The 26,397-nt window shown below is 39.2% G+C and overlaps 1 protein-coding gene across 1 annotated transcript in view; it reads left to right on the top strand.

The window, feature by feature from the left end:
- Window positions 1-26,397, top strand: part of gmds (GDP-mannose 4,6-dehydratase) — a 274,497-nt gene that overhangs the window by 179,308 nt on the left and 68,792 nt on the right. Inside the window, exons 8-9 of the mRNA XM_062028147.1 lie at window positions 3,797-3,915; window positions 9,054-9,150. Of these exons, the coding sequence (XP_061884131.1) occupies window positions 3,797-3,915; window positions 9,054-9,150 (216 nt within the window). The remainder of the gene's footprint in view (window positions 1-3,796; window positions 3,916-9,053; window positions 9,151-26,397) is intronic.

Here is a 26,397-nt window from a genome sequence, read left to right as displayed (position 1 = left end):
GGGCGTTTATTTCACAAAATCGATTTTGGAGACAGGTGTTTAAAAGAAGCAGGCAGTTATTTGCACAATGCTTTTTTGGTTACAATGGTTACTGTCCAGTATTTTTTTTTCCGTACAAAAAACTTTAAATGTAAAAGCTATTGTAAACATACAAACAAAAAAACAAGAGATCAACATGAGGTAGGCTATCAAAAGACAACATGGCAGTAGTGCAACAATTGTCAAATAGAATACCAATACTAAAAATAAACTTTTTAAATAATGCAGCCTACCGGGAAAAATAAAATTATGGTACCAAGTACTCAAGTATAAAACCCACCATCAAAACCGAACAATAATACTGTCACTTAAATAAAATAAAGGCTACAGTACTCCACGTTTTAAATAAAGCAGCATACAGGAATAATACAATTATGGTACCAAGTACTCTATAAAACCATCAAAACAATAATACTGCAGCAAACACAACCCCAGTAGCATTTTAGTCTAAATGATGCAAATAACAGCCCATGGGCGGCTATTTGGACTTAGGCGGTTATTAGGAAGAGGCGGTTAATTCACAAAATGGGGTCAGACCCCGGGCGGCTACTAGGACATGGGCGGTTATTTGCCCAAGGGCGTTTATTTGTTAGTATACGGTATATATATATATATATATATATATATATATATAAATATGTATAAGAAATACATATCCCGAATTCGGAGGTCTCAACGTTGGCAAGTATGCATACAACTACAACATGATACATCATTATTTCCAGTTTGTATTTTTAAGTATTCAAAAAGGAGTAGAAGAAGCAGATCTTATTTAATCCCACCCCTTTTCCATTACAAAGCAGATCTTATTTAATCCCACCCCTTTTCCATTACATAGCAATTGCTAACACTTTTGTTCACTTTCTGTTCTAAATGTATTCAGAATATACTCCATAAATAATAACATTGAAAAACGTTGTAAACACTTTGAGTTTGAACAGTTTCTTGTAATGAATCATATTAGTACACTGTTTGATTTTTTTTACTTAATCTATTCCATAATTTAATTCCACTACTGAAGGTTTAAGTGTTGTACGTGCATACAAATGTTTTAAATTTCATTTTGTTCTGATGTTACATTTCTCTTATCTTGTTGGGAAGAATTGTCGTACGTTCTTGGGTAGCAGGTTATAGTTTGCTTTGTGCATAATTTTAGCAGTTTGCAAATTCACTGTGTCGTGGAATCTCAATATTTTTGATTCAATAAATAAAGGGTTTGAATGTTCTCTATATCCAACATTATGTTTTATTCTAACTGATTTTTTTTTGTAACACAGTTAGTGAATGAAGTGTACTTTTGTAGTTATTTCCCCATATTTCTGCACAATAAATCAGATATGGTAACACTAACGAGTAGTAAAGAATATTAAGTGATTTTTGGTCCAATACATATTTAGCTTTTGTCAGAAAGACCAAAGGCTTGGCATTTCACTTTTTGTCTGACTTACTGGGTTATTTTAAAAAGTTGCCATTAGTGTTAACCACGTTTTGTGCATGTGCACCTATTACTATGTGTTTTTGTGTGTGCCAGCAACACAGTGAGCTTGTGGGAGTGTTCTATGCTTCCTTCCCACAGTATGTGTCCCATGAGATCCTGTAGTGATGTCACAGCAGAGGTACAGGGAAGTGTCCTGTTCAGAGGTCGCAGGTTCACTTCCTGTCAGTCAGTCATTCAATACTTAGGTAGGGTCTAGTGCAGGCCTGGGCAATTATTTTGACTTGGGGGCCACATTTAGATAAAAAAAATTGTGTCTGGTGGCCGGTATATCTATTTTCAGGAACACTAATACAAAACCTCAAAATAATGTCTGATTGAAAGCCTTAAAAAACGGAATGGAATTTTTTTTTTTTTACTGAATGAGACACCCAGAATGTACATGAAAATAAAGAATGTGGGATTTACAACATTAACTATGAACGATATATATAATATTGACAACATATGAACGTCACACTCCCTCTCGATTGACATATTTTACTATCAAGCAAAATGCAACAAAAATGCAACAAACACAGCAAAATATGAATGCAAAGGGTAAAAAAAAAAAACACCCACAATCTGACACATCTGATATATCACTAAGCTTTAGAACTTTGTTGTAAAAATCTCCTTCCGCGTATGTACTTGACACCCGCATTTCAGGCTGGCCGCTCTGGAAACACTCTGTGGAAACGCTCCTCACCCACACTGCTTGGTGCCTCATCTGAGCTGCTGTGACTTAGGCCATGTCTACTCTAAGTCGTTTAACCCCGTAAACAAATAATTATTTAGCCTAAGCCCCGTTTCAGCCACACTAAACCAGCGTAAGGTCCCCCTCCTCGGACAAATTTTTTCACGGGTAAGTTGGTCGTGTAATTCTTGAATCTCCGGCACTTAACTTTGTATGGACTCATTGATCGTTTACAAAGTGAGTTCAGAGAGGAAGTGACGCCAGAAAGACCCCACCCACACAGGAAGTGACGCCAGAAAGACCGCGCTCCACACAGGAAGAGACATCAGAAAGAACGCGCCACAGTCAGTTTCATAACAAAGATGGAGGCGGATCATCCAGACATGCCCGTGTTTCTCCTTCTTCTACATGTACAGGCGCTTTTGGAAATCACAAATCAATACCTTAAGAGAAGGCAACGGGCGATTGCAGCTATTTCGGATACAACACGTCTCAGACGGCAAGAGAACTTTCAAATGTCCGGGTCAGCTCTGAGTCTATTTACCAAAAAATGTTGTCCCTTCGTCCCGTAGATGTTTATAGTGCGTGACTATAAATATTGCTTTATGGGTGTGACTGAGAAATGGTCAGGCAGTGTGCATGATGCCCGCATCTTCGCTAACTCCGCCATTAGCACGCAGCTTAAAGATGGAACCACTCCCTCGTGCCCCAAACAACTGCTGGAAGATGAAGATCCGGCCCCTTTTTTTTTATTTTGGGTGACCCAGCTTATCCCCTGACGCCATATCTCACAAAAGAATACCCCAACGGCGGAGTCAACCCACAACAACAATACTTTGGGTATTATCTGTCTAGATTAATTGTTGTAAAAGGTTCTTTATCGCATTGTCTACTTTCTCATGTCGATTAAAGATTTGATTCATTTATGATGGCTCAGGTGTGATTCACTACAATAGGGCCCCACAGCACACTGGATTCTAGTTAATTGAAATACCACAACACTGGATATTGTTCAAAGGAGATACATTTTAATTTAAAAACTTGCACACAAAACACAGCAAACAAATGTAAAATGCACAGCAAACGATTTACAATATAGCTCTTTTAAATAATTTTACAGTGAAGTAAAGGCATCTACTGGGGAGATTAGAGCAGATGGACGCTCAGGTGTCTTTTTTTTTGGTTTTGGTTTTTTTCGCGCATGCGTACTAGGTCGCGTTGCACCGGCGGTGTGTGTGGACACGGATAAGGTTAGTTGTGATTTACCCTGGATAACCTTATCCGGCTTAGTGTAAACGGGGCCTTAGATTACCATAATAACTAGTATATCATGCAAAAGCGCAGATTCCAACCATTGAAATACTTCATCATAACCACATCATAATGGCAGCTACAGTTTCCATCTTAAAGATCTAAAAAAATGATTAGGGAATGTCTGGCGGGCCAGATTGAAAAGCTGAACGGGCTGCATGCGGCCCCCGGGCCTTAATTTGCCCAGGTCTGGTCCAGTGAGAAGAAAGATGGTCTTCATTATCTCCTTTGAGGTTTAACCATTATATGTATGTCTTGCTGTCTTTCTCTTTTAGGCTATGTGGTTGATGCTGCAACAGGAGGAGCCAGATGATTTCGTCATAGCGACGGGGGAGGTGCATAGTGTGAGGGAGTTTGTGGAAAAAGCCTTCAAACATGTGGGGAAGAGCATTGTGTAAGCATACATACACACATGCCTCTCAATAATTGTTTTCCCTCATCTGAAATGTCAATTTATGATATCTAGACAGATACACTCAAAACATGTACACCATACTTGCCAACCTTGAGACCTCCGATACTGGGAGGTGGGGGGGGGGGGGCGTGGCCGGGGGTGGGGCGGGGGGCGTGGTTAAGAGGGGAATATATTTAAGCTAGAATTCACCAACTCAAGTATTTCATATTTATATATATATATATATATATATATATATATATATATATATATATATATATATATGTATGAAATACTTGACTTTCAGTGAATTCTAGCTATATATATATATATATATATATATATATATATATATATATATATATATATATATATTTTATTATACATATAAATAAAATAAATACTTGAATTTCAGTGTTCTGGAGGCTATCCAGTAGATGGCAGTATTGTCCTGTTTAAGAGTGTCACAACATTGCTGTTTACGGCAGACAAACTGCTTTACGGTAGACTAAACGTGACTGCTGTTGTTGTGTGTTGTTACCGCACTGGGAGGACGTTAATAAAACTGCCTAACAATAAACCCACATAAGAAACCAAGAATTCGCCCTCGATCATTCTACAGTTATGACGTCATTGGGCAGGCAAGCTGTTTATATCGTGGGAAAGCGGACGTGAGAACAGGCTGTCCCCACTCAGGTCCGCACTGAGCTGGAGGGGGCGTGGCCTCCAGCTCCGGCTGAATACCGGGAGTTTGTCGGGAGAAAATTTCTGCCGGGATGTTATCGGGAGAGGCGCTGAATACCGGGAGTCTCCCAGTAAAAACGGGAGGGTTGGCAAGTATGATGTACACATACAGTCGTGGTCAAAAGTTTACATACACTTGTAAAGAACATAATGTCATGGCTGTCTTGAGTTTCCAATAATTTCTACAACACTTATTTTTGTGTGGTACAGTGATTGGAGCAGATACTTGTTTGTCACAAAAAACATTCATGAAGTTTTGTTCTTTTATGAATTTATTATGGGTCTACTGAAAATGTGACCAAATCTGCTGGGTCAAAAGTATACATACAGCAATGTTAATATTTGGTTACATGTCCCTTGACAAGTTTCATTGCAATAAGGCGCTTTTGGTAGCCATCCACAAGCTTCTGGTAAGCTTCTGGTTTAATTTTTGAGCACTCCTCTTGACAAAATTGGTGCAGTTTAGCTAAATTTGTTGGTTTTCTGACATGGACTTGTTTCATCAGCATTGTCCACATGTTCTCTATGGGGTTTAAGTCAGGACTTTGGGAACGCTATTCTAAAACCTAAATTCTAGCCTGATTTAGCCATTCCTTTACCACTTTTGACGTGTGTTTGGGGTCATTGTCCTGTTGGAACACCCAACTCCAACCTCCGGGCTGATGATTTTAGATTGTCCTAAAGAATTTGGAGGTAATCCTCCTTTTTTATTGTCCCATTTACTCTCTGTAAAGCACCAGTTCCATTGGCAGCAAAACAGGCCCCGAGCATAATACTACAACCACCATGCTTGAAGGTAGGCCTGGTGTTCCTGGGGATTAAAGGCCTCACCTTTTCTCCTCCACCTTCTACCATCCTAGTCACATCCGTTGTGTCCTTGGGCAAGACACTTCACCCTTGCTCCTGATGGCTGTTGGTTAGCGCCTTGTATGGCAGCTCCCGCCATCAGTGTGTGAATGTGTGTGTGAATGTGGAAATACTGTCAAAGCGCTTTGAGTACCTTGAAGGTAGAAAAACGCTATACAAGTATAACCCATTCATCATTTATCATTTATTTATTGATGACACCTGTTGACTTCTCTGAGACCATTTAAATAGGGCTCATGTGATGCAGTCATTAGACTTGGTTACAAACAATGGGAAAGTCAAAGGAACTCAGCACAGATCTGAAAAAACGAATCATTGACTTGAACAAGTTAGGAAAGTCACTTGGAGCCATTTCAAAGCGGCTTAAGGTCCCAAGAGCAACTGTGCAGACAATTGTTCGTAAGTATAAAGTGCATGGCACAGTTTTGTCACTGCCATGATCAGGAAGAAAACGCAAGCTATCACCTGCTGCTGAGAGAAAATTGGTCAGGATGATCAAGAGTCAACCGAGAACCACCAAAAAGAAGGTCTGCAATGGAAGCTGGTGGAACACAAGTGTCAGTGTCCACAGTCAACTCAGTATTGTGGCTAAACAGCTACATTTTTGTTTCATCTGACCACGGAGCTTTCCCCCAGAAGGTCTTATCTTTGTCCATGTGATCAGCAGCAAACTTTAGATGAGCTTTAAAGGCCTACTGAAATGATTTTTTTTAATTTAAACGGGGATAGCAGATCCATTCTATGTGTCATATTTGATCATTTCGCGATATTGCCATATTTTTGCTGAAAGGATTTAGTATAGAACAACGACGATAAAGTTCGCAACTTTTGGTCGCTGATAAAAAAAAGCCTTGCCTGTACCGGAAGTAGCGTGACGTCACAGGAGGAAGGATTCCTCACAATTCCCCGTTGTTTACAATGGAGCGAGAGAGATTCGGACCGAGAAAGCGACGATTACCCCATTAATTTGAGCGAGGATGAAAGATTCGTGGATGAGGAACATTAGAGTGAAGGACTAGAGAGGCAGTGCAGGGTGTATCTTTTTTTGCTCTGACCGTAACTTAGGTATAAGGTCTCATTGGATTCCACACACTCTCCTTTTTCTATTGTGGATCACGGATTTGTATTTTAAACCACCTCGGATACTATATCCTCTTGAAAATGAGAGTCGAGAACGCGAAATGGACATTCACAGTGACTTTTATCTCCACGACAATACATCGTTGACACACTTTAGCTACGGAGCTAACGTGATAGCATCGGGCTCAAATGCAGATAGAAACAAAATTAAAAATAACCCTGACTGGAAGGATAGACAGAAGATCAACAATACTATTAAACCATGAACATGTAAATACACGGTTAATAATTTCCAGCTTGGCGAAGCTTAACAATTGAAGCTAACTTAGCTACGTAGCTAACGTGATAGCATCAGGCTCAAATGCAGATAGAAACAAAATTTTAAAAAAACCTGACTGGAAGGATAGACAGAAGATCAACAATACTATTAAACCATGAACATGTAAATACACGGTTAATAATTTCCAGCTTGGCGAAGCTTAACAATTGAAGCTAACTACGGAGCGGCGGCGGCGGGCGTTGTAGCTTTCGACGACACCCCGGCCGCCATCAGAGTCGGCAAGAAACATATATTTCCCCAAAGTTACGTACGTGACATGCACATAGCGACACACACGTACGGGCAAGCGATCAAATGTTTGGAAGCCAAAGCTGTACTTACGGTAGTGCGTCTGCTATCCAGCTCAAACACAACACAACCTCCTGATTGTGTTGCTGTAGTACGACGCTAATACACCGATCGCACCTACAACTTTCTTATTTGCAGTCTCCATTGTCCATTAAACAAATTGCAAAAGATTCACCAACACAGATGTCCAGAATACTGTGGAATTGTTCGATGAAAACAGAGCAGTTTGTATGGTGACACATTGGGTACGAATACTTCCGTTGCCGTCGTGACGTCACGCGCATACGTCATCATACATAGACGTTTCCAACCGGAAGTTTAGCCGGAAATTTAAAATTGCACTTTATAAGTTAACCCGGCCGTATTGGCATGTGTTGCAATGTTAACATTTCATCATTGATATATAAACTATCAGACTGCGTGGTCGGTAGTAGTGGGTTTCAGTAAGCCTTTAAGGTGTTGCTTCTGGAGAAAGGGCTTCCTTCTTGCATGGTAGCCTCTCAGTCCATGGCGATGCAAAACACGCTTGACTGTGGACACTGACACTTGTGTTCCAGCAGCTTCCAATTCATTGCAGACCTTCTTTTTGGTGGTTCTCGGTTGACTCTTGATCATCCTGACCAATTTTCTCTCAGCAGCAGGTGATAGCTTGCGTTTTCTTCCTGATCATGGCAGTGACAAAACTGTGCCATGCACTTTATACTTACGAACAATTGTCTGCACAGTTGCTCTTGGGACCTTAAGCCGCTTTGAAATGGCTCCAAGTGACTTTTCTGACTTGTTCAAGTCAATGATTCGTTTTTTCAGATCTGTGCTGAGTTCCTTTGACTTTCCAATTGTTTGTAACCAAGTCTAATGACTGCATCACATGAGCCCTATTTAAATGGTCTCAGAGAAGTCAACAGGTGTCGTCAATAAATAAATGATAAATGATAAATGGGTTATACTTGTATAGCGCTTTTCTACCTTCAAGGTACTCAAAGCGCTTTGACAGTATTTCCACATTCACCCATTCACACACACATTCACACACTGATGGCGGGAGCTGCCATACAAGGCGCTAACCAGCAGCCATCAGGAACAAGGGTGAAGTGTCTTGCCCAAGGACACAACGGACGTGACTAGGATGGTAGAAGGTGGGGATTGAACCCCAGTAACCAGCAATCCTCCGATTGCTGGCACGGCCACTCTTCGCCACGCCGCCCCCAAATCAAAGTCAATCATAATCACTCACATGAAGCTAAGAGGCCATGCCATTAAGCTAATTTGATTTTATTGTAACTTTTCTACATCACCAAAATTGATCATGTATGTTGCTGTATGTATACTTTTGACCCAGCAGATTTGGTCACATTTTCAGTAGACCCATAATAAATTTAAAAAAGATAATACATGTGTTTTGTGACAAACAAGTATGTGCTCCAATCACTCTATCACAAAAAAATAAGAGTTGTAGAAATTATTGAAAACTCAAAACAACCATGACATTATGAACTTCACAAGTGTATGTAAACTTTTGACCACGACTGTATAATTGTTTTGTTTCTTTTATTAGTATTTTGCAAAGAGGAATAGTAAAAGTCGTAGCGACCCTAATCTACTCCACACACAACTGCCATTCCACATGTAATTTTCTACATCTGTTTGGTTTTCCGTCCTATAGACAGTGTTACTTAAGCATTCAGGTCAGGTGTGGGTCTTAGTGTACTATACATGTCCCAATACACGTGAAATGTTATGTCTAGCCAACACAAAATGAGAGGGGTTAAACCTTCCACAAGCTGGGAGAAAATATTGTATTAAAAATGTGTTTTTCCAGGTGGGAAGGAAAGAATGAGAATGAGGTGGGACGTTGCCAAGAGACAGGAGTTGTGCATGTAAATGTGGATCCCAAATACTTCCGTCCGACTGAAGTAGTAAGTCTTTTCTGTTTACACTAATGTTTTGTTCATTTGAATCATACCAGGAGTTTATGTCACTCCACACTGCTATGTTTGTATGAGTTGTAAATATAGTACCGTATTTTCTGGACCATAAGGCACACTGCCGATGAACGGGTCTAGTCAGGTCTTTTTTCATACAAAAGGCGCACCGGATTATAAGGCGCATTAAAGGGGTCATATTATGATTTTTGTCTAAATTTAAAACACTTCCTTGTTGTTCACATAACATGTGATGGTGGTTCTTTGGTCAAAATGTTGCAAAGATTATGTTTTACAGATCATCTTCAAGTTGCTTTCTGACAGTCGCTTCAGGATGCGCTGTTTTGTGGGCGGTCTTATTTACGTGGCTCACCTTCGACAGCGTCTTCTCCCCGTCATCTTTGTTGTAGCGGTGTAGCATGCAAGGACAAGAATCGAATTAATGTCAAAAGATGGAGCTAACTGGGTTACTGTGTAGAAATATGGGGAAAAGACTACAAATGTGCGCTTTATTCACTAACTGTGTTACAAAAAAGATACATTAGAATAGTACATTATTTATTATTTATAAAATCATAATTATTGAAATTCAACGATTTGGTGCATTTTCAAACAGCTGAAATTATGTATGAAGCAAACTATAACCTTCTACCCAAATATGTACAACAATTCTTCTCAACAAAAGAGGAGAAATATAACCTTTGAGGTAAATCTAATTTAAAACATTTGTATGCTCGTACAACACTTAAAACCTTTAGCATATCTGTATGTGGAATTAAATTATGGAAAGGATTAACCAAATAAATCAAACAAAGCACCACTATGATTCAGTTTAAGAGACTGTTCGAACTACAAGTGTTCACAAAGTACACAGAACAATAATTATGATGAACATCTTGAACCCTTTTTTTATATATATATATATATATATATATATATATATATATATATATATATATATGAACCCTTTTTTAAAAGGTGTTTTTATTGAGACAAAGATTATTTATGTATTTAATATTTGTTTGCTTACTATGGTATTTTATTTATTGTTTATTTGTTCACTGTTCTGTTACAGAGAACAAGGAAATTGGATAAAATTGCTATGGCATGAAAAGGGGTAGGATTAAATAAGCTCTGCTTTTTCCTACTCCTTTTCGGACGTGCTGTAATGAAACAACTGGAATTGTGTGATACATTACATTGTATTGTATGCATGTTCGAAATAAACTGAAACTGAACTGTTTTAATGACATTCAGACTTTACTAAAATCAATAACGAAGCAGCATCTTCTCATCCATGGCTCACTAGTGCAACAACGCCGGAAATACTGTATGTCCCGTGAAAAAAGTCAGACCGGAACTCTCTATTAACTAAAGTTCCATGGGTGAATTATGTAAACCCACTACACTGGTAGTTTATAGCGCTTCCATAGCGAGATATAAGTTAGAACATATTGCTATTTTATTTTAGAAATGGCAACAGCGGACGATGAATGTCCCATAACAAGAAGAGAAGTGAAAAAGAAGTGGAAAAAGAAGAAGCTTATCAACTATGGCATCGTCACGGACTACCGTGGCGGACCTGCGCAAATTGTCAGGACTTTTTTGGTGTTGTTTACTGGCGTCATATTGCAGTCTACACATATCTCTTATGTGTGACTACCATCTACTGGTCACACTTATCATTACACCATGTACCAAATAAAATTGCTTCGAGGTCGGTAAGCACAACCAGAATTATTCCGTACATTGGCGCACCGGGTTATAAGGCGCACTGTTGATTTTTGAGAAAATGAAGGGATTTTAAGTGTGCCTTACAGTCCGAAAAATACGGTGTATGAAAATTGTGACAGTCAAAGTAACCTGATTTTTTTTAACGGCACGATTAACGTGCGCGTGTCATGTGTGATGGTCAGCCCACACTGGAAATACAAAAAATTATGCACTGGCTCTGCAGCTGGAGCAAACACATGACAAGGCTAGCCCAAAGCCCGACAGGTCTCCCGACAAGACAAAAGCCATCCGTGAGCCGAGTCATTTACCGTGTCATGACCCACATGCCACACGCCAGCAGCTAGCTGCCCGCCGATTAAGAAAACCCTCTCTTCCCACCTGACACAGTCAGACCACGCCGGAAAGTCCAAAACGATCAACTTAAACCAACAGACTTTCCACATAGCAATTGCCAAGTTGGTGACAACCAGTGTTAGAAGAATTACTTTAAAAAAGTGACTAAATACAATTACTGGTTACTTTCCCAAAAACGTAATTATTATTTAATAGATGTAATTATTTATGAGGGAAAGTAATACATGTGTATGTTTCATATTTTCATATACATCTGGTGTATACAATTGAGAGCTGTTTCATGAGAGAAGAGTGAATGTGTTTGCCTTTAAAAGGCGGTGCCTGTTGCCAAGTGAAGCTTGATGTCTGTGAGGGCACGCTCGTTGGCTGTTTCAGCTCAGCATTGGCAGTCTGTGGACTGGAAGGACATCGTTGACTGCAGCGCCTGTGGAATTTTTTCACTGATTGCTAATAAAGTGGCTTTGTCTTTCCTTGTCCACAAAGGTGATATTGTATGAATATTAGTGTTGATGATTGGCATGGTCATTATTTCAAGCTGTCTTGTTCGTATCAAAAGTAGCATGCAACGTTACATCAAACGTGTTGGTAACAGCGTTGTAACGTACATGAAAGTAATGAATTGGATTACTCATTACTAGATAAAAACAGCGTTGTTATTTTGTAACAAACACTATTTCTCCGAACACTGGTGACACTAAGTTTGCAACCGATCAAATTTGTGAAGTACGAGGGATCGCCAAAGACAGTCGCATGCCCCGACTGCCAATAATTATTGTTATTTAAAGTACAAAACCCAAAACCAGTGAAGTTAGCACATTGTGTAAATTGTAAATAAAAACAGAATACAATGATTTTCAAATCCTTTTCAACCTATATTGAATTGAATAAACTGCAAAGACAAGATACTTAACGTTCAAACTGGGAAACTTTATTTTTTGCAAATATTAGCTCATTTGGAATTTGATGCCTGCAACATGTTTCAAAAATGCTGGCACAAGTGGAAAAAAAGACTGAGAAAGTTGAGGAATGCTCATGAAACACTTATTTGGAACATCCCACAGGTGAACGGGCTAATTGGGAACAGGTGGGTGCCATGATTGGATAAAAAAGGAGCTTCCTTGAAATGCTCAGTCATTCACAAACAAGGATGGGGCGAGGGTAACCACTTTGTGAACCAATGCAAGAGCAAATTGTCAAACAGTTTAAGAACATTTCTCAACCAGCTACTGTAAGGAATTTAGGGATTTCACCATCAACGGTCCGTAATATCATCAAAAGGTTCAGAGAATCTGGAGAAATCACTGCACGTAAGCGGCATGCCCGTGACCTTAGATCCCTCAGGCGGTACTGCATCAAAAAGCGACATCAGTGTGTAAGGGATATCACCCCATGGGCTCAGGAACACTTCAGAAAACCACTGTCAGTAACTACAGTTTGTCGTTACATATGTAAGTGCAAGTTAAAACTACTATGCAAAGCGAAAGCCAATTACCATCAACACCCAGAAACGCCGCCGACTTCGCTGGGCCCGACCTTATCTAAGATGGACTGATGCAAAGTGTTCTGTGGTCTGACGAGTCCACATTTCAAATTGTTTTTGGAAACTGTGGACGTCGTGTACACAGAGGGAAATAACCATCCGGATTGTTATAGACGCAAAGTTCAAAATCCAGCATCTGTGATGGTACGGGGGGTGTATTAGTGCCCAAGGCATGGGTAACTTACACATCTGTGAAGGAACCATTAATGCTGAAAGGTACATACAGGTTTTGGAGCAACATATGTTGCCATCCAAGCAACATCATGGACGCCCCTGCTTATTTCAGCAAGACAATGCCTAGCCACATTCTGCACGTGTTACAACAGTGTGGCTTTGTAGTAAATGAGTGCGGGTACGAGACTGGCCTGCCTGTAGTCCAGACCTGTCTCCCGTTTAAAATGTGTGGCGCATTATGAAGCGTTAAATACGACAACAGAGACTCCGGACTGTTGAACAACTTAGGCTGTACATTAAGCAAGAATGTAAATAATTCCACCTGAAAAGCTTCAAACATTGGTCTCCTCAGTTCCCAAACGTTTACTGAGTGTTTTTAAAATAAAAGGCCATGTAACACAGTGGTAAAAATTCCCCTATGCCAACTTCTTTGCAATGTGTTGCTGCCATTAAATTCTAAATTAATGATTATTTGCAATGTTTCTCATTTTGAACATTAAATATCTTGTCTTTGCAGTGTATTCAATTGAATATAGGTTGAAAATGATTTGCAAATCATTGTATTCTGTTTTTTTTACTGTTTACACAACGTGCCAACTTCACTGGTTTGGGTTTGCTTTTAAAATGAGCATTTTTGAGCGCGTATACTTGTTTGTCCATTTGCATGACTGTGTGTGTTCTGCCAAAAGTGACACAAACACTTCACTGAGACCAGAAATCCTTTTTGAACTCCCTCTCAAACCACCCCCACATGTGTTTTGGATCCTTCTTCGGACTCCATCAAAGGCTGGATTCAAACCGAATATAGCAAAATGTGTTTCTAAGGCCAAGTGCAAAAAACAAAACAGTTATGTGATTAGCAATTAGTAGTAATAATTTAGTCAAAAAGCTCAACCTGTGAGTGATATATATCTTATTCTGTGTTCACAATCTGTTAGACTTTGAATGAAAACATGAGCGACCAGATTATCTCTCCATCTGTCTCATTAGGTGTGAAGCGCCTGTCTGTCATCACTGTGGCCCTCGAGGGTATTATGGATGCTCCTCAGGGAGAATATAAGGTTCCATAGTAGTGTTGTGGCCAAGATTAGCTGTCAGGTTCTCAATTTAAAGCCAGGAGTTCCACTCTGACTTATCCAGATTGAAGATGAAATCCAATTTAGAAGAATGGAATCATTACGCACACATATGGGACTATTATTTTATTATTATTCGCCAATGCTTTCTTTTTTTGGTGCTTTCTGTATCTAAAATCAATCATTTCAATAATCAGGAATGTGATCAGATTAGCCATAAAAATATAAATGCTACCACAGAAAATGTAGCACCATGTGCAAACAAAAGGTTTGCATTTAAGACATCTGTTAGACTTAGACTTAAACTTAGACAAACTTTATTGATCCACAAGGGAAATTGTTCCACACAGTAGCTCAGTTACAAAGGTTGGAAAGGGTAAGGATGGAAAGGATAATGCACTCAAGGGCACAAAAAGAGGACGAAAACAAAAGGTATAAAGTTTCTTTACTATTGAGCACTGTAATAATAATCCATCTACCCGGCAGGTAAAATATTGTTGATTATTATGGGGCATTGGACCACATTCACCAAGTCACCATTTTTTTTAAACGCTTAAAGAAAATTTATGACCACGATTTCAAATAGATTATTGAAAGGTTCTTATATTTGTGTCTATACAGCAGGGGTGGGCAATTAATTTTTACCGGGGGCCGCATGAGCAACCCGAGCACTGCTGGAGGGCCACACTGACAATATTTCAATTAAATTTTGCTCAAATTATTTTTGATATACAGTAAGATAAATAATAATAATAATAATATTTTCATTTAACCTAACTTATCTTTATACAAAAGCAGATGGCTTTTGATGGTTTTATTTTTAACACTTCCTTACACAACACTTCCTGATGTATATTACAATGCAGAAATTTCAATTTCTGTCTCTTTATCCTGCATCCTCTTTGTTGTGAACGTAGCACGCCTGTAAGGTGATTGGCGAAGAAGGAGGAAGCGTTGCTGTTGCGGAAATGAGGAGTGAGGATAGACGTGTGTATGGAAAGAACGAGATAAGTTGAGCTGTGTTAGTATAGGTTGCTCAATAAAAGTTTAAAAAGAGCGTCAGACTTGGTGTGCACTTTTTCTGGACGCTACAATTGGTGTCAGAAGTGGGATGAAATGCTTCCCAGTTCGCCTTGCCATTAAACCTGGGAGTCTTCATTGAGGGCGGAATTCCCCCATGCCAAGCACCTGAAGACGCTGCCTCTCTCCTTCCTCCCTCTCTCTCTCTCTTTGCGACGAGCTCACGTACGGGATTCACACAGACATCTGCAGTCGCTGCCGTTCAATCCCCTCCCGTTCAATCTTGACAAAGTCGCCAGGAAACATCGTGGCACGTACCTCCCAATGACGTAGCAGGCTGAGCACACAAGCAGCGCAGTTTGCTCACACAAGCAGAGCAGTATGCGCAAAGTTTTACTTCTGACACCAATTGTAGCGTCCAGAAGAAGTGCACACCAAGTCTGATGCTCATTTTAAACTTTTATTGAGCAACCTATACTAACACAGTTCAACTTATCTCGTTCCTTCCACACGCACGTCTATCCTCACTCCTCATTTCCGCAACTCAAGAACACAACATCAACTTCAGCAGGTGGTTACACTATATTCTTTAAACACAGCAACATGTGTACCACAAATTAAGCACACCGCTTTACCTTTAATTTCTGTAAAGAAATACTTGGCAGTCAATGTCTTGTTGAAAAAACGCCATTTGTCATCAACTTTTCTTTTTTTAGCGTCTCGGGGATAACCGGGCATCACTTAATTGTCGCTGTGCACCTTCACTTACAGGTTACACACGGACATACGGCCATAAATAACACTTTTCAAAATAAAAGCAGCACAGTTGTATTGCACGCACGACATAGATGTTTTTTTAAATTTATTTTGTAATTTGTGATTGCCGCTGTTCACATTCACTCACAATCGCGCACGAGCATACGTCCACACGGAAGTAATACAAATAACGCTTTTCAAAACAAAAGCAGCACCGTTATATTGCACACTCGAGATAGATACTTTTTAAAATGTATTTTGTAATTTATGATTAGCCTCACGCGGGCCGGACAGGGACGTACAAAGGGCCGGATGTGGCCCACGGGCCGCAGAATACCCAGGTCTGCTATACAGGATACAAACACAATTGCTAGTTGATATTAATTTCTATGGAGGCTGATGAGGGTGGTGTGGCAGAAACAAGCAATTCCAACTGCATGGCGGAGGGCAGGAGGCATCCTGATCCCCAAGGAAAAGGACTCTGTGGACATCAGCCAGTTTCGCCAAATCAGCCTTCTCAATGTTGAAGGAAAAATCTTCTTCAGTGTGGTGGCTCACAGGTTGGCCACCTACCTGGAAAAGAACCACTATATTGATACTTCGGTGCAAAAAGCAGGGATTCCAGGCTTCTCGGGGTGCCTAGAGCACACGAACATGATATGGAGTCAAATTCAAGCTGCCAAAAAGGGTGGAAGAGATCTCCATGTTGTGTTCCTGGACCTGGCAAATGCCTTTGGGTCAGTTCCTCATGATCTCCTCTGGGTGGCATTCCACTATTTCAGTGTCCCGGATTCCATAACTGGTCTTGTCAAAGCCTATTTCCAGGACCTACAGCTATGCCTGACAACTGTTGAGTGTACCACAGCATGGCAGCGACTTGAAATAGGAATAATGGCAGAGTGTACCATCTCACCTCTTGCTTTTACAATGGCTATGGAGGTCATCATTCGAGCCTCTAGGTGGGTGGTAGGAGGTCAAAAGATTAAATCTGGTCTTCGTCTCCCGCCCATAAGAGCCTATATGGATGACGTGACCATCCTCACCACAACCAAGGCGTGTGCTAGGCGGCTGCTGAACAAACTGCAAGAAAACATCCAGTGGGCCCGGATAGAGATAAAGCCAAGCAAGTCTAGAAGCATCTCGGTGGTGAGGGGGAAGCTGATGGAACAACGATTCTGTGTGGGTGAGGAGGCTATACCAGCAGTGTCTGAGAAGCCTGTCAAGAGTCTTGGACGTTGGTATCATGCCACCCTCAAGGACACAGGGCAGGTGGACCAGCTCAAGAAGGATGCTATAACTGGCCTTGAAAACATTGATAATGTGTGTGTGAATGGGTAAATGTGGAAATACTGTCAAAGCGCTTTGAGTACCTTGAAGGTAGAAAAGCGCTATACAAGTACAACCCATTTATCATTTATTTATAAGACCATGCTCCCTGGCCGGTTGAAGCTGTGGTGCCTCCAATTTGGGTTGCTACCCAGGCTAATGTGGCCTCTTACCATCTACGAAGTACCAACCACAAAGGTAGAAAAGTTGGAGAGGCTGGTTAGCTCCTTTGCTAGGAAGTGGCTGGGTCTTCCTAAATGCTTCAGTAACATCAGACTGTATGGAAGAGGTGTTCTGGAGCTTCCTGTTTCCAGCCTAGTAGAGGAGTTTAAGTGTGCAAGGGTAAGGCTGGAAATGACGCTAACAGAGTCTCGAGACCCATGTGTTGCCCAAACAGCTCCTACCTTGGTGACCGGAAGGAAATGGACTGCAGCGGCAGCTACTCTGCAAGCAAAGGAAGATCTTAGGCACAGAGACATCATTGGCTTTGTGCATCAAGGGAGAGGAGGCCTTGGCTTTGGTGAGAGCAGACTGTTGTGGCATACGGCTGCTCCAGCTCAGCGACGTCGGCTGGTTGTAGAGGAGGTACGTCGGCACGAGCAGGCAGCTAGATGTGCAAAGGCTGTCTCACAGGTTAAGCAAGGACAGTGGATGAGCTGGGAAGGAGTTGAGAGGAGAAAGGTCTCGTGGAGGGAGCTACTGGGCATGGAGGCAGTTCACATCAGCTTCATCTTACGCTCCACTTATGATGTCCTTCCCTCCCCCTCAAACCTCAAACAGTGGTACGGAGAGAACCCCACATGCCCCCTCTGTCCATATCCAGCTAACCTCAAACACATTCTCGTTGGCTGCAAGACAAGTCTGTCACAAGGGCGTTACACCTGGCGGCACAACCAGGTTCTGAAGTGTCTAGCAGCCACGTTAGAGGCCAGAAGAGTGAAGATCAATACCCTGCCCCCGCCAAAATTACATCATACATCCACAAGAGAGTTCATCCGAGAAGGTGCAGAGTCAACCTCTCTTAGTCATATTTGGAAAATCTAAACATTCTGTAGACAGGTTGGCATAACTCCATATTCACCTTCGTCCCACAACTGGTCCATTCAATGGCACAAAATAGAAGAGAATTGAAAATGAGCGGACATTCTTATTAGACAAGAAGTATAGGTCAAAATGTCAGAAATTCTACGACATACAAACCCCGTTTCCATATGAGCTGGGAAATTGTGTTAGATGTAAATATAAACGGAATACAATGATTTGCAAATCATTTTCAACCCATATTCAGCTGAATATGCTACAAAGACAACATATTTGATGTTCAAACTGATAAACTTTTTTTTTTTGCAAATAATCATTAACTTTAGAATTTGATGCCAGCAACACGTGACAAAGAAGTTGGGAAAGGTGGCTATGAATACTGATAAAGTTGAGTAATGCTCATCAAACACTTATTTGGAACATCCCACAGGTGTGCAGGCTAATTGGGAACAGGTGGTGCCATGATTGGGTATAAAAACAGCTTCCCAAAAAATGCTCAGTCTTTCACAAGAAAGAGGTACACCCCTTTGTCCACAACTGCGTGAGCAAATAGTCAAACAGTTTAAGAACAACGTTTCTCAATGTGCAATTGCAAGAAATTTAGGGATTTCAACATCTACAGTCCATAATATCATCAAAAGGTTCAGAGAATCTGGAGAAATCACTCCACGTAAGCGGCATGGCCGGAAACCAACATTGAATGTCTGTGACCTTCGATCCCTCACTGGATCAAAAACCGACATCAATCTGTAAAGGATATCACCACATGGGCTCAGGAACACTTCAGAAAACCACTGTCACTAAATACAGTTTGTCACTACATCTGTAAGTGCAAGTTAAAACTCTACTATGCAAAGCGAAAGCCTTTTATCAACAACATCCAGAAACGCCGCCAGCTTCTCTAGGCCCGAGATCATCTAAGATGGACTCATGCAAAGTGAAAAAGTGTTCTGTGGTCTGACGAGTCCACGTTTCAAATTGTTTTTGGAAATATTCGACATCGTGTCATCCTGACCAAAGGGGAAGCGAACCATCCAGACTGTTATCGACGCAAAGTTCAAAAGCCAGCATCTGTGATGGTATGGGGGTGCATTGGTGCCCAAGGCATGGGTAACTTACACATCTGTGAAGGTATCATTAATGCTGAAAGGTACATACATGTTTTGGAACAACATATGCTGCCATCTAAGCGTCGTCTTTTTTCATGGACAATGCCAAGCCACATTCAGCACGTGTTACAACAGCGTGGCTTCGTAAAAAAAGAGTGCGGGTACTTTCCTGGCCTGCCTGCAGTCCAGACCTGTCTCCCATCGAAAATGTGTGGCGCATTATGAAGCGTAAAATAGGACACCGGAGACCCCGGACTGTTGAACGACTAAAGCTCTACATAAGACTAAAATGGGAAAGAATTCCACTTTCAAAGCTTCAACAATTAGTTTCCTCAGTTCCCAATCGTTTTTTGAGTGTTGTTAAAAGAAAAGGTGATGTAACACAGTGGTGAACATGCCCTTTCCCAACTACTTTGGCACGTGTTGCAGCCATGAAATTCTAAGTTAATTATTATTTGCAAAAAAAAAAAAAGTTTATGACTTTGAACATCAAATATCTTGTCTTGTAGTGTATTCAATTAAATATGGGTTGAAAATGATTTGCAAATCATTGTATTCCGTTTATATTTACATCTAATACAATTTCCCAACTCATATGGAAACGGGGTTTGTACTTATTGAAGCTTTCAAATACTTTGTTCATATTGTAATTTTTACATTTCCATCTGAGAAGTATTTAGGATAATCCTTTTTAGCACCATTTTTAATAATGCTATTTAGGATGCCCCATGTTGCTCTCATATTGTTTTTGTTCCGCTTCAATAATTGACTGTAATATTCTTTTCTACATGTTCGTAGTATGCCAGTTAACTTTTTATACGTTTTGTACTTTTTTTTTGCCTCTGTAGATCTTTGTGTTATAAATGTTTTATATAATGTATTCTTCTTTTTGCAAGTATTTTTCAGTCCTTTTGTCATCCTTGGTTGATAATTTTTATTTTGCTTCTAAGTTGTTTCAAAGGATAGTGTTTAACATAAAGCATCTCGAAGGTATTAAAAAAATACCGTATACATCATCTACATCATTTTCACTGTAGACATTGTCCTGTGTGTGACAATCATTGGCTCTTTAACTTTAACTTTGACTTTAACTCTGTTTTCTCAGATCGTTTTTGAAAGCTGTCATACTGTACATTCTGTACATATTTTTCGAAAAGTCTTTTTGTCGTCCATGTTCCTTTTCTTGTAGTTTTCGTCATAGATGTTGAAAACTGGCAGATGGTCACTGATGTCAGATATTAGCAGGCCACTTGTGGTATTGTCAATATTACTAATGATCAAAATCTTTAGTAAAAATATTATCAATAAGTGTGGCTTTGTGTCCATAAAGTCATCTATGGACTTTTGTTTGTTAGTGTTCAAGAGGTCACTGTTGAAGTCTCCACATAAGAAGGTTATTTTTTGACTGATTTCAGTAAAAGTTGCCTTAATTGAGTTCTCAAACGTGTCAATGTTTGACTTAGGTGATCTATATATACAACTGATCAGTACCTTTTTGCTTTTTTCATGACATATTTCAATGGTTATACATTCTAAGATCTTATCAATAGCTAGTGACATGTTTTTTACCACTTTGTAGTTTAGTTTCTTCATCACGTATACAGCTACTCCCCCTCCGTTCTTGTTGATTCTGTTGATATAATTTAGTTCATATCATTCCAGGTAAAAATCCATTCCTTTTTTAGCATCCATCCATGTTTCTGAGATAGTGATAACTTTGAAGGGTTTGTTGAATTGTTCCAAAAAATGCTTCACATTGTTGTAGTTAGCATACAAACTTCTGCTATTTAAATTAATAATTGACGGTTTGTTGTCTAATTTAATGTTTCCGTTATATTGTTCATCTGTATAAAAAGAACAATTATTCCTGGTGTGAAAGAAAATAATTGTATCTGGATCTATAATCCTTATCTAATTCCTTATTATGGGGCGGTATAGCTCGGTTGGTAGAGTGGCCGTGCCAGCAACTTGAGGGTTGCAGGTTCGATCCCCGCTTCCGCCATCCTAGTCACTGCCGTTGTGTCCTTGGGCAAGACACTTTACCCACCTGCTCCCAGTGCCACCCACACTGGTTTAAATGTAACTTAGATATTGGGTTTCACTATGTAAAGCGCTTTGAGTCACTAGAGAAAAAGCGTTATATAAATATAATTCACTTCACTTCACTTCACTATTGTAATCTATGCTGCTGAAGGTTTTCAGTTCCATCCATTCCTGTTCACCAATCATTTGTGTTGCTTTATGAATATCTGTAAGTTTAGATGAATGTGCACCTGAGTGAAGATCTTTTTGTCCGGTAATCCCTTGGAGCGTTGTAATTTTGAAGTCGAATGTCAGTGTTTGTTTTCCGTCAGACTCCATTATCGTTGTTGTTATTGTTGTAGTTGCTGGGAGTTCTGATATTCTTCCAGATCCTTGATGTCTTTGACAACTAGGGCTCTTGCTTGTGGACCTCCATTCATCTTTATGTAGATTTTGCAGTTGTTTTCCCTGTGTCAGCAATGCCATTTTGGATTTCCTGTTGGCGAGCTTAACGAAGGTGACTGGCATGGTGTTGTTCATATTTAGTGACGATTTGTGCAGGTTTTGCAGTTTTCTCGAACCAACTCGACCGTGACTAAATACCGCACAAAGAAAACACTCCTGGCCGTGCACTAAATAATATAAAGCCACAAACTCCCATTCCATATTTTGCTTCAGGGACACCCTCACCCTCCATATTTGAGTTAAAATATTTGCTTGTGAAATAATATATATTGAAAAATGTGCACACATTGTCACATTTGTTTTTTTTAATAGTTTTAAATGTTTAAAGTGGTTAAAAGCCAAAGTGACAGAACTGTTTTCCATGTTTTAATGTGATAAGATGTATTTGACCATCAGCCCCTATCTGAAATTGTTCAGAAGATGAGTATGGGGTGCCGAATGTAAAAGTTCATTCACACTTTTCTAGCAGATATATTTCTTAGATTTAGCTCATTTTTTTTCACATTTAAGTTTAAATAAAATGTTGACTCTAAATATTGTATCTAAATGTTAAATCTAAACCTAAATATTGAATATAAATCCATGTGGTAAATCTAAACCTAAATGTTAAATGTAAACCAAAATGTAAAACTAAATGTTAAATCTAAATGTGAGCGCTAAATGTTTAATCTAAACTTAAATGTTAAATATACTGTACATCTTAAATCTAAATGTTACTTTTAAACCTAAATGTTAAATATACATCTTAAATCTAAATGTTACATCTAAACCTAAATGTTAAATCTAAAATTAAACCTTAAATCTAAATCTAAATCTTGATGTGAGCACTAAATCTCTCGCCAAGTGTAATGATGAATATTTATAGGATGTCAATATCCCTCCAATCCGACGCCTCTCTGCCGCAAAGCCACGCCCACATCGCTGCCTCTTAATGCAGACACTCCTACACTGTTCTTACTGTGGAAAAAGGAAAATATGACAGATGCTTAATGACATATAATGCCAATAAAGTTGCATATTTAAAAAAATGGTTTGCTCCAAACGTGAGTGTGCAAGGTGTGTTGCATAAAAACAATTAGACACTCTAACACGTCGACGCTGCATTTCCGCTGCATTGATTCTTGCATGCATTGTGCATGAATACATATATTTGTATTAATGTGGCTTTCACCTTTTCGCTGCACTCCTACTTCATTATTGTATCACATACGAACTGTACTATCGCTCTAAACACTGCAGTCACTGTCCTACAAGTTTGCTGCAAGCAGCAGCCGCTGACAGGCTAGCTTTGGATCGGTTTTAAAAAACTATGTCTTAATTATGAGCTAAGTGGTAAAAACATGATAATAGTGAGTGTGAAGTCAAAAAAGATTAATGCTGTATGCATGGGACAGCATAGGTTAAGGCAGGCCTGGGCAATTATTTTGACGCGGGGGGGGGGAATTTAGAGAAAATAATTGTGTCTGGGGGCCGGTATATCTGATTTTTAGGAACACAAATACAAAACCTTATAATAATGTCTGATTGAATGCTAAAAACGTTATGACAGACCGCCTTAAAAAACGGAATGGAATTGTACATGTTTTTTCTGATTGAGACACCCAGAATGTACATGAAAATAAAGAATGTGGGATTTACAATATTAACTATGAACGATAAAACACTGAATATTGACAACATATGAATGTCACACCCCCTCTCAATGGACATATTATACAATCAAGTGAAACGCAACAAAAATGCAACAAACACAGTGAAATATGAACGCCAAGGGTAAAAAAAAAACCCCACCTTCAATCTGATATATTTGATATATCACTAAGCTTTAGAACTTTGTTGTAAAAATCTCTGACACCCGCATTTCAGGCTGGCCGCTCTGGAAACACTCTGTGGAAACGCTCCCACACTGCTTGGTGCCTCGTCTGAGCTGCTGTGACTTAGATTACCATAGTAACTAATTCAATTACCATAGTAACTAGTATATCATGCAAAAGCACAGATTCCAACCATTGAAATACTTTGTATAGTTCAAGATTTACGGTCATTTGAAAACATCACTGCACATCATAATGGCAGCTACAGTTTCCATCTTAAAGATCTAAGAAAATGATTTGGGAATATCCCGCGGGCCAGATTGAAATGCTTAACGGGCCACAACCCCCGGGCCTTAATTTGCCCAGGTCTGGGTTAAGGGATGTCCTGAAGGCAGAAGAAGCCAAAGCACTGTCTTTACGTGAGCTGTTGTGCTCATTTACTGTTTTTCATTCAGCATAAAAAATTGGATGTTATTTATTAAGATTATGTATTATATTGATGTTATTTATGAAGATTAGTATTATTAGGATATTACGCCGGATTGTCGAATCCCAGATTCAGGAGCAGCGTGGTTTCCGTCCGGGTCGTGGAACTGTGGACCAGCTATGTACTCTCGGCAGGGTCCTTGTGGGTGCATGGGAGTTTGCCCAACCAGTCTTCATGTGTTTTGTGGATTTGGAGAAGGCCTTTGACTGTGTCCCTTGGGAAGTCCTGTGGGGAGTGCTCAGAGAGTATAGAGTATCGTCTGACTGTGGCGGTCCGCTCCCTGTATGATCGTGTCAGAGCATTGCCGGCAGTAAGTTGGATCTGTTTCCATTGAGGGTTGGACTCCGCCAGGGCTGCCCTTTGTCACCAATGTTGTTCATAACTTTTATGGAGCAGTCAGGTAGTTGAGGGGGTCAGGTTTCATTGGCTGTAAGATTATGTCACTGCTTACTGCAGATAATGTGGTCCTGATGGCTTCATCTGACCAGGATCTTCAGCTCTCACTGAATGAGTTTGCATGTGAAGGTGTAAAAATCAGCACGTCTGTCATTCGGGAGGAGCTCAAAGTAAAGCAGCAGCTCCTCCAAATCGAGGAGCCAGATAGTCAAGATGCCCCCCGGACGGATGGTTTTCACTTCACAGATGTGCCTTATCAGGGTTGATTAGTGGAATGTCTTGCTTTATCAATGGGGTTGGGACCATCAGTTGTGTTGTGAATGAGAAGGTGTGTCCAAACTTTTAGCCTGTAGTGTGTGTGTGTGTATATAAATACATATATATATATATATATATATATATATATATATATATATATATATATATATATATATATATATATATATATATATATATATATATATATATATATATATATATATATATATATATATATGTATATATATATATATATATATATATATATATATATACATATATATATATATATATATATTTATATATATATATTTATATATATATATATATATATATATATATATTTATATATTACATATATATATACACATTTATATATTACATATATATACACATATATATATATGTATATATATATATATATATATATGTATATATATATATATATATATATATATATATATATATATACACATATATATGTGTATATATATATATATATATATATGTATATATATATATATATATATATATGTATATATATACACATATATATATATATATATATATATATATATATATATATATATACATGTGCTTTTATGACAAGTCTTTCAAAAATGTTAGTCTTGTGAGTGTAGCAGGTTTTTGTTGGAGTCCAACACCACCCGTTTTCTAGCGTCAAACTGACCCAACTCAGGGCAGTTTCAAAACTAAATCGATAACTTTATTACCATACATCTTGTCTGCATTCATTGTAGGCTTCACAAAATAAATCTAAACTATTTACACTAGCATGAAATAAAATGTCTCAATGGCAACAATTTCTTTTATTTTACTTTACAAGATGCTGCAAGGCTCACCCCATCGAAAGGTAGCCATGCCAGCCAGAGAGAGTTACCTCCGCTGCCCTGGTTAGCGAGGCTCAGAAGCTGTAATTAATCGACTTGCGGCAGGAGCATTCGCATTAATTATTGGACTCATATTTATCGCATGCTTGGCTTTACCGGTGAGTGAGAAAGCATGCCTTGTTTTTTACTTAATGGATTATTTTTTGTCTTTGTTTAATTTTTTTGTCAATTTGTGGGTGCATTTGCGCGTGCACATAAAAATATAGTTCCAAAGAAACGCAAAATTAATTTTAAGCAAGATAATTGTTATACATTTTTTGGTAGACCTATTAAATTGGTGTATCGAATCCATACGAATGAATCCAAAAAAAAAAAAGGAGACTTAAAACCAAGTACATAACAAAAGACTTGAAATTATGCAGTTTGTGTTATACGTAGCATCTAGCTCAGTTTTCAGATATAGCGACAAAGTTAACATTTCTGTTCTATTGTTTATTGTCTTTATTTAAAGCTTGAAAGACTGAAAAACCTCTGACCTCTTTAGACAGGAAGTTTGACACCGAGTTCACAGCTTAGCATTGTTGCTCTTCTCAAGTGGAAATACCTGTCATCATGTGTGTGCACGCTCAAGGAATTCTACTAATTCAGACACCTCTTTAGTGCTCTTTTTTTTTTTTTTAAAGTACTGTCAAACTTAACGCAATAATAAAAAGTAAAGTTTCCTCTTTCTGTTATGACGGAATAAACGTGCGTCCTGACACTTAGTCAATACCGTAGCGGTGAAAAAGCACCGGCATTCCAGCTGATGTTGAGTCACA

The sequence above is a fragment of the Entelurus aequoreus genome, linkage group LG19, assembly GCF_033978785.1.
Source record: "Entelurus aequoreus isolate RoL-2023_Sb linkage group LG19, RoL_Eaeq_v1.1, whole genome shotgun sequence".
Lineage (NCBI taxonomy): Eukaryota > Metazoa > Chordata > Actinopteri > Syngnathiformes > Syngnathidae > Entelurus > Entelurus aequoreus.
This window is presented reverse-complemented; position numbering and strand designations above follow the sequence as displayed.